At 55.0% G+C, this 13,150-nt stretch overlaps 1 protein-coding gene across 1 annotated transcript; it reads right to left on the reverse strand.

The window, feature by feature from the left end:
• Positions 1-5,381: 5,381 nt before the first annotated feature.
• On the reverse strand, positions 5,382-12,442 carry MRM1 (mitochondrial rRNA methyltransferase 1). The gene is made up of 5 exons (XM_088535586.1): positions 11,931-12,442; positions 11,430-11,523; positions 9,695-9,815; positions 5,613-5,732; positions 5,382-5,504 (listed from the first exon to the last, which is right to left on the reverse strand). Exons 1-5 carry the CDS (start codon positions 12,440-12,442, stop codon positions 5,455-5,457), a joined length of 897 nt encoding a protein of 298 aa, XP_088391712.1. The 3' UTR covers positions 5,382-5,454.
• Between the last annotated feature and the right edge of the window lie 708 nt (positions 12,443-13,150).

Genomic DNA, 13,150 nt, shown 5'->3' on the forward strand with positions numbered 1-13,150 from the left:
AGCTGGGGATGGGGCTGGGACGAGCTCTGCCCTGCTGGAAGGTGCGAACGAGGCCGAGGCCAAGCCCAAAGGGGCCTGGGGGAGCGCAGAGGCTCCCCCCTCGCTCCAGCCCTGGCAACGCTCGCCCGCGCAGGGAAGGCCGCTCATTTGATCCTTTATTTGCTCCTGCGAGGAGAAACGGGCAGCGACGGCTCCCACAGGTAAACAGCCATCGCAGTTGTTCTGAGGATTTGTGCAAAAATATAAATTTTTGCATTTTGCTGCGGGAAAGGGCTCACGACAAAGCCCGCCGGAGGGCTGGGGGCTCCTGCAGCAACGTCCAGAACCCTCCGCTCCTCCTGCACCACCTCCTTCCCAGAGACACCCTCAAAGACACCTCGAGAGAGCCCTGCACCCCCTCGCGGTGCCCAACCTGCCGCTTCCCACGCGATGGGGACCGGGAGCAGCGCCCGCGAACGCCCGGGCCAGACCTGCGGATCCTGGGAACAGACCCGCAGATCCTGGGACCAAACCCGCGGATCCCGGGACCTGACCCGCGGATCCCGGGACCTGACCTGTGGATCCTGGGACCTGACCTGTGGATCCTGGGACCTGACCCGTGGATCCCGGGACCTGACCTGCGGATCCTGGGACCTGACCCGTGGATCCCGGGACCTGACCTGTGGATCCTGGGACCTGACCCGTGGATCCCGGGACCTGACCTGTGGATCCTGGGACCTGACCCGCGGATCCTCTCGCCAACCAGCTGAGCCATCGCTTACTAAGCGCCCAAGAAGCTCTGCTGATGTGGCAGCTCCTGAAACAGGCCAGCGAGAAAGAGAAGACAAAAAGAAAACTGGCAGGTTTAACTTTGCACCGTTACATTTTGAAAGCACGTCAAGCTATTGATTACAAGCAAGTCAATTATTTTGCCCATATTTAAAGGCCTGTGGCAGGCAGACAAGCCCGAGGTGGCTGCCATGAGGGAAGGTGGCACCGCAGCTGCCTCCCCTGGGCCTGGGTGAGTGAGGAACAGCCCCGACGTTGGCCAGGGAGCCACATCCCAGCGCTCCGGCAGGACCGCGCCAAGCCGAGCGGCTCCAGAGCAGGAGGTGCAGTTAGATTAAATGTTGGGCACCGGGATGTGTCGGGTCTGGTGCCACGAGCTCCCCCAGCCCTGGCCCCCTCGCCAGGGAGCTCAGACTCTTACGGAACGTCGGCAGGAACCGGAGGCGCCGATAAAGCATCTCACAGCTGAGGGGCATCCCCATGCCCCTGCGCGCTCACAGGAGCTTCACCTGCAAAAAAAGGAGCCCAGGTGTCATCACTATCCCCAGGGAAACACGAAAACGGCCTCAGCCTCCTCAAACCTCCCTCCTTTGCAACTAGGCCTCCAGCGACGTTACCAACCCCGCAGCCGGAGCCCAAGGGGATTAAAACATCTTCCCTGGTAGCAAAATAACCTCCTGCCCTCCCTGCAGAACCCCACGGTGCCACGGCCAGGCTGGGCCGGCGCCAGAGCCCCGCGGTGCCGCGCGCAGCACCGCGAGGACCGGCCGCCACCGCGGCCGCCGAGCAGGTTTTATGGAGAATAAATATCACACTCCAATTTCATGGTAACTTAAGAGGGTTTACTGGCAAATACCATGGCTTTTACATGGTTCTACCAATTACAGCGCAATTACATGTAACCTAGATCTGGAGGACATACGGTTGAGATAAAATATTCCTCTCTATGTTAAAAAGAAAAAGGCAGTTAATAGAAAATACTTTTTTTTTTTTTAATTAAAAACTCCTCCTATTAGAATCCACCATATTCCTGTGTGACATTATTAAAACTCAACATCAATATCAAACCCAAAGCAAAACTGCCATTTCATTAACACATCAGTTGTGGGACGATCAATAAAAATTTACTTTAAACCGCGCCATATGTCGCTTCCAACAAAGTTTTATTATTCAGATTCGCCAGTTCGTACCTCAACCCCCGTGCAATTAAATCCCATTTAGCGGCAGTGACCTTTGGATTTGAACTTGTCATTCCTGCAGCTGGTTTGGAGTTTAACGGCACTTTTAAACAAGGAAGGCGAGCGCGCGGCCGGGAGCTCCGGCGGGAAGCTCCGGCAAGGCGCAGAGCAGGGAAAAGCAGGAAAAAAAGGAAACAAAACAGAGGAGCGCAGGCACATCTTAACATGTTGTAGCATATTTGTAAACATCGTTAATCACGGATTAGCAGATGGTAATGTTAATTGCACCTGTGGAAGTTACAAGACCTCAAGGTTGATTACATTTACGGAGGCGGCTCGTCCCGGCGGCCGCGCGCTGGGCTCAACGCGGGGACGTTACCAAAACTGTGCAAAAACAGCAACTTTCCAAGAGGCGGCTCCGCTCCGGGGTTCGGCTCAACACCGCTCCCTGCCCCAAACCCGTGCGGCCGGCTCTCCAGAAACCTCCCCAGGAGCAACTATGGATTTTTATGGAGTGGGAAGTGTGGGGCTGTGCTGGTAATCTGAGCCCAGGCCTGACCCAGGACAGGAGCTGAGCTTCGATTTCAACCCATTCGCATGGAAGTTGCCTCTGGGAGACGAGGAGCTGGGCGATCGCCCTCACCTGAGGATAAGGAGAGGGGCACATGGTGCCTCTTCCCACTAACAAGGACAAATATTTTGTCACTGCGCTCAGAGACACTTTGATTATTGAGAAATCATTTTGGAAGGGCAATCGCTAAACTTTAAAATCAATTCGGTAAATACGCCTCTGAAGGGAATCCATGGCAAGCAGCAGGGAGGGCAGAATTGAATTCCAAATTACACACACACACTTTATTCATATCTAAATATCAAAGCAACCGTATGTACAAACAGAAGTAATCAGGAAGCATGTTTTGATCTTGCTGATGTACACAAAAAAAAAGACAATTAATGTCCGCCTTTATGATATAAAGCAGGGAGTTTTTTACAGTTACATTACAGGGACGATTATAGTCAAGCTTAAGGCTAAAAATAATGAAAGACTATAAAAACTACACTCCAACATTTAAAAATATCCAGGAAATTAACTGGAGGAGCAGGCAATGATCCAATTAATGGATGGCATTTATTAGGTGGGGGCAAGCGGCGCGGCAGCGAGCGCGGCTCCAAAGGTGCCAGCGCACAGAGGTCCCGCGGGAGCAGGACGGGGCTGGGGACAAGGGGGCAGGTGGCCGTGGGGACAGGCTGTGCCAGGAGCCACCAGCGGTGGCCGCAGAGGGATGCGGAGCAGGGCAGAGGATGTGGAGGGGCAGGATGTGCCCCAAGGGCGCACGCGGGACCGTCGGACCCGGCGCACGGAGCAGCTAATCCCAGACTCAGGGAAAGGCAGGGATGCTGCTCCGGCCCTCCCTCTCCCCCTGCACGGGTGCTTCCCGCCGAGATGGCCGTGGTGCTGCCAGATCCTCACCTTTCCCTGCCCTCGCTGAGGGGGGTTTGGATAGTCCGAGTGGTCCCTCACCTCCCTCCTTGCTGCCAGGAGGCCTTGCAGATTGCGCTTCCTCCCACCAGAGCCTCCTCTTGCTTGCGCAGACTGAAACGGGGAAACAAAACAAACACAAGAAGAGCAAAAGGGGGGTTTTGCAGGGGGAAGCTGCAGTTTTTATGAAGTCAGAAAAAATATATACATACCTGTAAGCCAAGGATAAAGGAATGGTCTTATTCTCATCCCTCCCGTTCCAAAGGAAGGACTCAGCCTCAAATCCTCTGAATGCTTCCTCCTGAAAATGAGCAAATCTAAACCTCGGGCACCCTCTGCTGGGGCCGGCACCGCTTCCCGAGCAGCTGCGGGAGGGATGTGCGCCCAGGCGGGATGCTCATCCCAGGCTCGATGCTCATCCCAGGCCTCCTTCCCCAGCCTCTTCCATTTCCGTGGTTACAGACGCCCCCGGGGCGCCAGGGCCCTGCTGGGCACACAAAGCCAGGAGGGAGGGCGGCTTTGGGGGTTTTTCTGCTTGTTTTTCCCCACGGCAGGGGCTGAGGGGCGGCTGTGCAGGGTCCTGCACCCCTTTCCTCCACGGGCCGCAGCCACCAGCGCTCGGCACCCTGGAAGAGCAAAACCAGATAGGAGCTGCCCATGCCGGAGCCATGCGGAAGCCAGGAGAGCGCTCCTCATGCTGCAGCTCCCGGAGGAGACCAGCATCCTCCATGGCTCCAGCATCACGGGGAGATTCCCGGGACGCCTCCCCAGCCACCCGTGCCAAGGAAGGGAAGCCCGGCCGCCAGCTGGTGCAGGGCCAGGTGTCACCCTGTCCAACACCGGGACGCAGGGAGGACACAGGGACACGCTGCAGCCCGCAAGTGACACATCCAAAAAACCTCCGCATCTGCAGACTGGTCTACAGACTTCATTTAGCTCAAAGGGAAGTCCTAATTAGTCACTCTGAGTGATTTACTTGTTCATTTGGAAGGGGAGGAAGGGGGAGGCTAAGCAGAATTGTTTGAAATTATCCCTAAAGGGCACTGTAAATTAAGTGTTAATGAGGAATCCTATGCAAAGGGCCACAGTAGCTAAATAAAATAATTAAGGTGCTAAGTGATAACATTCATTTGGTTCTCAATAATTTAGCCAGCCTGGTTTTCATCCAGGATGTTTGCAAGCGAAGCAGCCCTCACCCTCTGCTGAACCCCTCAAGCCATTAAGGGGGACGATGGTGCTGGGGCAGCTCAGCCTCCTGCAGAACCAGGCCCAGCTGGAAAGGAAACTTCTGGGAGGAGCAGAACCAGCTCCTCGCTCCCCTTCTCACCTGCAACGTCTCGTTTCACTAACCACGTGCTGGACTTGTGTATGACACAAGGAGGATTGAGTTCAAACAAAGCTTGACAGAGCTTTATTTCAACGGAGTCTCTTCCTCCCGGTGCCTGCTCTGCTGTGCTGGGCTGTGTCCGTCCGTGGGCAGGGCTGCACACCCGTTTTACAAGCAAACACAACACGGGGTGTTTCCAGACACCGACACGTAACAGCGGGACCGCCTGGCTGCAAGGAGATGCCGCTGAGAGTCCCACGTCCAGCAGCGGCTCCGCGAGGAAGCGGAGCCCCCGGCTCGGGGCGGCGGGAGGTGGGCACGGGGCACGGCTGCTTTCGGAGGCAGCGCCAAACACCCACTTCCAACCCCAAATCCCCTCTGCAGGGAGCCACACACACAGCCCTCGTGTGACAAATCCTGGGCGTGCAGCCGGCGCTGGGTATTTTGCTGCGGAGCCGGCTGGCTTTGGCTGTTGCTCTCCAAGCCTCGCTCCGTCCTCACAAGCCGCTCCGAGAGCCGTTCCCTACCGGCACAGTCCGAGTTCAGGTGGAGCAGCTCTCCAGCACGGTGCCCAGCTCGGGGGTCTCCCCGACAGCTTGCAGCATCGGAGGAGGCCCTGGGAGCTGAACTTCCCTGTCCTGAGGAGCTGCCTTGGTCAGGAGCTCCGGGCCGGACGGCTCGCACCGCCTGGCACGGCAACATCAGTCACTGCACTTCGGTCTCTGGCTGCAGATGGAGTGCAGGAGAATACCTGTAGGAAAGGTGGGGATTTTTTTACTGCAAGAAAATCACTCTGAGTACCTGGGTGTTTGATTTCTAAATACAGGAATTTGGACTGTGGAATATTTTCCGTTTTTACCGGTAGCAACAGAGACGTTCAGTGATTCAATCCCTGGGCAAAGGGCTCTTCCAGGTGGCACGATGAGCATCCGGTGGCACAAGCGCTGCGTCTCTAGGGACATTCCATCACCTTCATTACCTGCACGACAAGGACTCTGCTCAGGTCAGCTCGCAGCAGCTGTCACATCCCTTTCTCACCTTCCCCAACATGGTTCCTGCTAATGCCCAGTCACAGCTATGTCCTGCTCCTGCACAAGCTCACAAATAATCTCACCAGGTCCAGGGAATGAGAGTCAAGTCCAGCCAAAGAGCCCAGCACCTCACCTGCTTTCTCTTCCCAGCCCAACCCAACCTCCCTGCATCTGTTCTCCAGGTATCCAAAGTGCTTTTGAGGAATTCCCCGGTGTGTAGAGCGCAAAGCTCAAGCGTTAGGACACGCTGTGCAGGGAGCCCCAGTCCCAGGACATGGCTGCTCCACAGGGGGACGCAGACAAGAGGCTGGAGGCCCGCACTGGTCCAGCAAATCCCACATCCCTCTCGACAGTGGTGGATTCAGCCTTTTCCGCACACCGTACCACCAGCTGGGTGCGACTTGTGAATGCAGACAGTTTAACCAGAGGCTTCAATTGATTAGTTGTTAAACCATCCAACAGCCCTGATATGTTTGGGCTGATACACTGGTGAAACAGAGTTGAAATCTATCCCAGGTCATTAGTAGTTGTTTGACTCACACTGTCACAAAGGGAAATGGAAAAGGAGAGGCTTTAAACAACCCTATGCGCAGACATGTGAAATGCAGACGCCCACAGACCTCCCAACACGCTCGGCTCCCCGAAGATTTCTTCCACATTCATTATTTAGAGCTACAGAGACAGCTCCAGAGCTGCAGGAACGCCTGGCTCGTCTGAAGGATGTGTCCACCCTTAACAAAACAGCCTGCACATCCCGGGGCCGAACGGGCCCCTCTCAGCCCTGCCCCACAGCCTAAGCCCCGCTCGGTCCCACCAGGGCTGTGGGCACCAACGCTGTCACCAGGGCCTTGCTCGGCCCACCGGCATTTAGGGACTCACCTGCAGTGTAAGAGCACATGCACGTGCCCTAGGCACCTTCTGGGCCACTGCAGACTGGCTCCTCCACAAGGCAAACAAGGTCTTTGGTTGCCTGAGTCACCACGGATTTTTTTCTCTGATATCTCCTTACAACACTTTCTAGCAGGACTCAGTCCCCCACAGCGATGTATTTATCTGTCCAGACTGCCCCATCGCCACCATGTAAAGGACTGTTACTACTTACACTTCATAGACTGGGTGCTCAGGCCCACAAGGGGCTTTGCTGGCCCCATCTAGCTGGCAGGATGCATTTTGCACGAGCAGAAGAATGCTCTGGGCAATGCATTTTGCAGCACCTTCCCATGCGGAGACAGCGACATGGGCAACAGCCCCCACTGGCTGGGGTAAATGAACCTTCAAACACCCAAATTCCATCTCAACCTTTATTTCCTACCAGGAATTTCCTACCAGCAGCGCAGAACAGGCCAGGCTGAGTTATCCAAGGTCACAGTCCAAGCCAGGCCTCTCATAGACCTGCCGGCTTCTTCACTGCTACACTGGGGCTCTCCAGGGAGACTCCAAGAAAAAAGTCTTATCCTACTTTTTCCTGATTTTATATAGGAAAGTTTTACAACTTAGAGCAATATTTGTCTCCTGAGTCTCTCAAAACTGCTCCCTCGTGTGATTCTCCAACTGGGACAGAAGTGCTGCAGGAGTTCCTGGAGCAGCCCTCTTCTCTCCTTGGTAAGGGTCTTACGATTCCTAATAAAGGCAGCAATTTTGCTTCCAGCTTTTACAAAGCTTTTTATGGCTCTGGCTGCTTAAAATAATTAGGACCCATAAATCCAGGGCAGAGAGACCTGCAGAGTGACACGTGGGAGGGAGCGTTGGCTGAACTGCATAAAATCCTCGTTTGCACCAGCGAACAAAAATATTTTGTCTCTGACTTCAATCTCACAGTTCTGTCTCTCACTGACACTGCACCTGCAGGCTCCAACTCCATCTCCTCCCAGAAATCTCCCCAGACACTTGCACAGCAGTGCCTGAAAGCCTGAGTCCAGAGCTAGAATCTGCCCAAAATAAACAGCTCAGGAGGCTTCCTGACGCATTTTCATTAAACACCCGTGTAACAACTGCAGTTTTCAATATAGGATGTTGAAATCCAGGTAGAAACAGCAGCTCTGATGGTTTGGAAAAACATGCAAAATGAACATCTAAATAGAACTATCGATTCCATGAACAGCCTTAAAACCCCAGCTAAAGCCTGAACGCATAAGAAGAGCAAATTACCCCGGAACTCTTCTTGCGAGGACATCCGAGTGCTCCCAATCTGTTCCTCTTCACACAAAGCTCCCAGCCGTAAGGGCGGCCAGCCTGCCTGTCACCTCAGGCAATGGGGACACTGCAGACAACATTAAGCTGGACTGTGCAAATCACTCTCCTTGCCAAGCCAGTGAGAACGCCAGGAAGGTAAATTCAAGCCTGCAAATGCTTTACTTACAAGCCAATCTGTGCAATGCTAAGAAGCTTACAACCATCTTAATTTCTCTGTGCTTCTCTGTCTGCGGCTGCTTTCACACTACATATTCAGATCTCGGATGTTTCTTCAAACAACCCCAGCATCAGAAGACTATAATGTTCAATTTTCCTTCCAGTGAAGAGTTAGTGCTCAGCAGAGAGTTGAAATCATTACTGCTGCAAGGTCTGGGAGCTCTCTTCATGCATCTACCAATCAGCCTCCAATCTCCCCTGACGAAAGGATATTTGGACTTTTTCCTGGAGAAATCTCTCATAATTCAAGGTAACGACACCACTGCCACTTTCGCCCCCTTCCTTTCTCTTGGTGTTGTCATCTTTCTGGGATGCATTTCTTTGTGGTCCATCAGTAGCATTACCACCCTCCCTATTCCCTTTATAACACAGCTCCACACATCTTGTAGAGACGCCAGATTTGCTGCGCTGTCTTGTCAGTATTTCTAGGAGTTCAACAAACATTTTAATTAAGGGAATGTGTTCTGAGCCAAGAGAACGGCAGCACAGGGCAGGATTACAGCCCCTCCATGGCTGTATGACACTACTACAAAATGACACTACTTCCAAGTGTAAAAGCTCGAACCAGCTCACGTGCCAAGCGACACGGAGCTGGGGCTACGACGTGGCCACACGAGGCCACGAGTGCTGCTCAGTGCAATGCTTGCTCGAGCTATCCCGAGGCCATCACTCCCCTTCCCTGCACCTCCCGGGAGGCTGCACAACCTAAAACTCTGCCCGAAAGGCTCTGCACATCTCCCTGATGTGAAGACGGAGCAGGAGGCTCCGCAGGAATGGCGAGCTGAGGCTCTCACGAGCTCAGCGAGAGACACTTGTCACACCAAGAGCACACGGGGCTGGCAGGGAGGAGGCTAAAGCTGCCCTTGCTGGTGCCGTGGCAGTGCCAGCGGCTCCTGCAGCCTTTCTGTAACAAATCCCGGCCAGCGGCTGCTCCGGAGGCCGTCTCCGTGCCACAAGGCCCAGCTGTGCGTTCACACCCCTGCCCAAAACGTCTCCCCTCTCCTCACAGACCTGAGCACTCCTGTTTTTAAGAGGAATCAAAACAGAGCAAAGAGGTGGCGCAGGCTCACCCAGAGCAAGAGCCAGCGTTTATCTCCCTCATATCCCACACTCACCAATCCCAAAAATCCAGGTTCAGGGCTGCAGCATGTGGTAAAAGGCAGCGCAGCACATGATGCACAACAGTGCTCCAGGGCTGGACTGACCCTGTGCTGCCCCTGACAACAACCACCCAGGTGCTTTGCAGCTACTAAACTCCCTAGTTATCTACGTGAGCTGTTCTGCTCCTGCAATTCCATCTGGAAAGCTCCCGGATTGCCCAGTTTTTCTGCTTCCCTGCTTTCTTTGCAGCAGTTTTCTCTAGTGCTTCTGAGCTTTTCCTTTTCAGACACCCAAGCAGTACGGAGCAGACATGCAACCAGCTTTGGAGACAAACCACCACTCCGATCATTCACTCACCCACAGGCTTCCACCAAGCCCAAAGCTCTGCAAGATGAAATACCTATTACTAAAATAATGGGTTTACTCCACTGAAATTCCAAGCAATTAATGACAGGAACATCTTCTGTGGCCTCAGTGCTGCTGACTGTTCCCACGACTTCCCAACCTGCTGCAGTTTTAGCCTTGCAAAGAAACAGAAAGGGGGACAAATATTAAAAACAATCCTGACTTTTCGAGCTTATAAAAAGCACATGTATGTAAACACTTTTAGATCTTCAGTTAAGCTGACTAGCTTTTATGTCTGTTAATAAACATCCCCTGAACTTGAGGCCCCCAAATCCTCCCACCATCAGGACTCAAACCTTGCTTTAAGAAGAAAACAAATAAATACCTATAAGGTGATTTTACTTCTGATATCCATTCCAAGTCAGCAAGAAAATAAATAGCAATTGAAATGCCCCTTTTCTTTTTTTTTTTTTTTTTTTTTTTTTGCTAGTAGTAAAACAGTATCTGTTTTTTTCCTGTTTTTTTGCCAGGAACTCATGCAAGAAACTAACGTTACACGAGCACGAGGCTAATCCGCAGGGCAGCGCAGTGGAACCCTCCCACGCAGCCTCGGCCCGCAGCAACCCACAGTTACATCTGCAAACACAGGTGCTTATTTCCAAACCAGGACACCAACAAACAGCTCACACATAAAGCAGGTGACAGGACACTCTCTGCCCTCATCTAACAAAAGAAATGGCATTTCTCCTTCACCACAGTAATAAGAGCCTTAATTATTTGTCTTCGATGTCCATTTTGACAATAAAAAGAGCTGCTGCTTCTTGCCAGCTTCATTTCCTGTGAAATTGGCACTTTTTACATTACATTACATCAAATTTACACCAGCCAGGCAATGCCAAGGGTTAGGCCAGCGAATCTGGGTCCAATTAAATGAACTGCTGCAATGGCTCCAAATGTTAATAACTCAAGCTTTATGGTAACAAAGTGAATCTTCCAGCTGTTTCAATTAAATATCAATATATTTTATATGCATTTCATTTCATCATCACCCAGCGCTCGGGCTGCCACAGACCCAGCGCATGGCTGGACATGGGTTTTCCCATTTTTCCCGGGAGCCCAAGGCTCAGCTGAGGCCCCTGCTCCCCACGGCCATGCTCCAACACGTGCCCAGTCCCAGAGCCCTGTGTTGGGACACAGGGCGAGCGCCAGGCTGGGAACCAGGGTGCCAGGAAGGCTGTGGGGACCTCCAGGAGGGCAGCCACACACCAAGGGACACGTCCTGCCAACACACGGCCAATTCTCCGGGTTTGCTGCAGTTAAAGCATGTGCTTCCATTCGCATCCTCCCCTCTCCAGCAACATTCTGCAGCGGGCCCTTTCTCATGCACAGGGTGGGAAGATTCCCGGCTTTCCTCCCCTGCTCCGAAGGCTGCCGGACGCTGCCACGGCGTGCCAGGCGCCGGGACGCTGCCTCCGCTCCATTCCCCACGGACAGCAGGGAGACAGGCCCCATCCTGCGGCGCCCACAGAGGACAGGCACAGCCTTATCCTGCTCTCTCCGTGCTCCAGAGAGCGGCCTGGAACACGGAGCCCGTCCAGCCTGGTGTCAGAGCTGGTGCGACAGCACAGACAGCTGGTGGCAGGCAGGAGTGCACAGCAGAAACAGAAACACCGGGAATTCGGGAATCCTCTCCCTGCACCTCCTTCAACACAAACAGTTTTGAGATTTCCCACGCACACAACTGCGCTAAAACAGCACTGAAAAGCACACTTACAAATAGACAGTTTTACCTTCAAAAAGCCCTGGAAATTATCCGTGCTGTAGACGTCAAAGACTTCCATAGCTCCGGAGCTGGCTTTGCTCACTGTGGGAGTCAAGGGGCAGCTGCAAGGGAAAAAAGAAAGGGAAAAGTTCATGAGGATAGAAAGGGAACAGGGGAATTCTGGTGTTTGTATTTACTTGACTGTGTAACTCTTCTTTAAACTAGTCTGTAAATAGTCTTGCTCACTGTAGGGATCCACGTGCCTATGGGGAATGGGAGGACACCGGGATTAGCCCAGGGAACGGGCTGCAGCAGTTGTGTGCACATCGGGGCAGCCCAAGCATTAAAAAGTGTGGGAAAAAAAGGAAAAATAACCCGTTTTATGCCAAACGCACCCGCCTGCCCCTCCAGCCATGCGCGCAAGGCCTGGTGCCTCGGCAGGATGGAAGGCCGCGTCCCCCGGGCTCCGTGCGGGACGCGAGGCCCGGGCGGGCCCGATTCCCAGCGGGAAGCGCCGCGGGAGCGGTACCTGTTCCTGCGGCTGCTCACCACCCTGTCCACGCCGAGGAAGTACGCGGAGCGCAGCAGGGCGCCCAGGTTCATGGGGTCCTGGACGTGCTCCAGCGCCAGCCAGACCTGCGCGCGCCCGCCCGCCGCCGCCACCTCCTCCTCGGCGGCCTCGTCGAGGCGGCGGCTCCGCAGCGGGGTGGCCTCGAGGCAGACGCCCTGGTGGTGCTGCCCGCCGCACAGCGCGCCCAGGCTGCGCGCGGGCAGGCGGCGCACGGGGACGCCGCGGGCCGCCGCCTGCAGGCAGAGCTCGCGGGCGGCCGCGCGCGGGGCGCCGCTGCCGCGCTGCACGTAGAGGCCGAAGAAGGCGCGCCGGGCCTGGGCCAGCGCCATGGCGCACGGCGCCACCCCGAACAGGATCTCGGAGCCCCGCGCCCGCGGCGGCGGCGGCTCCTCCTGCCCCGGGGGGCGCCTCGGCCTCGCGGCGGAGCCGCCGCCCGCCGCTCGCCACAGCCCGCCCGCCGCGCGCCTCATGGCGGCCGCCTCGCTCCCCCCCACCGCCCCGCCGGCCCGCACCGCGGCGCCCCCTGGCGGCCGCGCGGGGGAACCGCTCCGGCTCCGCCATGGTCCCCACGGATGCCAAGGGGGTGTCCCCAAAACGGGAGGCCACCTCGGGGGCACCTCACACCGGGCAGGTAAAATTACCCCGCGAGGAGCTGCGTTAAGGAACGTGATGGCGTTCGGTACCTAAAGCACAGAGGTAAGGCACAAGCAGAGGAAAGAGCACGCTTTTAATGCTGCAGACGCCTTCTGCTTCCTCAGAGAATGCCCGAAATTCCAGGTCTAGCACTGACATTTATCAGCTGCTTCAGCTGCTGGGTACTCGGTCGCCAACCCCTCGTATTTCAGCGGCAGCAAAGCTGCCCTGAGGAACGCCCAGCTGCACGGGGACGACCTGGAAGCTGGCTGGGAAATTAAACACTTTGAACCAACACCAAGCCCCGGCTTGCTGCCAAGGCGAGCACAGGAGACCAGGGGAGCTCCATGGCCAGGTCCGTGCAGCAGCAGCGTCGCCTGCCTGCGCGGTTTGGCCAAGCCAGCCTTGCCCAGGGGGCTGCAATGAGCCCTGTGAACGTGGACAACAACCCACCTTATCTGCGACACCACCGGGTGCTGCTCTGCTCTGGGAAACAGCGAAGGTTTTTCCCTTGATAAACAAAAAACAACATATTTCTGTTTAAA

The sequence above is a fragment of the Tinamus guttatus genome, unplaced genomic scaffold, assembly GCF_059628265.1.
Source record: "Tinamus guttatus ecotype Peru unplaced genomic scaffold, ASM5962826v1 Tinamus_guttatus_pri_ptg000043l, whole genome shotgun sequence".
Lineage (NCBI taxonomy): Eukaryota > Metazoa > Chordata > Aves > Tinamiformes > Tinamidae > Tinamus > Tinamus guttatus.

Coding starts and splice junctions, on each gene's coding strand:
- MRM1 (XM_088535586.1), bottom strand. CDS start 12,442: ATGAGGCGCGCGGCGGGCGGGCTGTGGCGAGCGGCGGGCGGCGGCTCC. Junction 11,524..11,930: donor GTGAGCAGCCGCAGGAACAG/GTACCGCTCCCG, acceptor TTTCCCTTGCAG/CTGCCCCTTGACTCCCACAG. Junction 5,505..5,612: donor GAACGTCTCTGTTGCTACCG/GTAAAAACGGAA, acceptor CCTTTCCTACAG/GTATTCTCCTGCACTCCATC.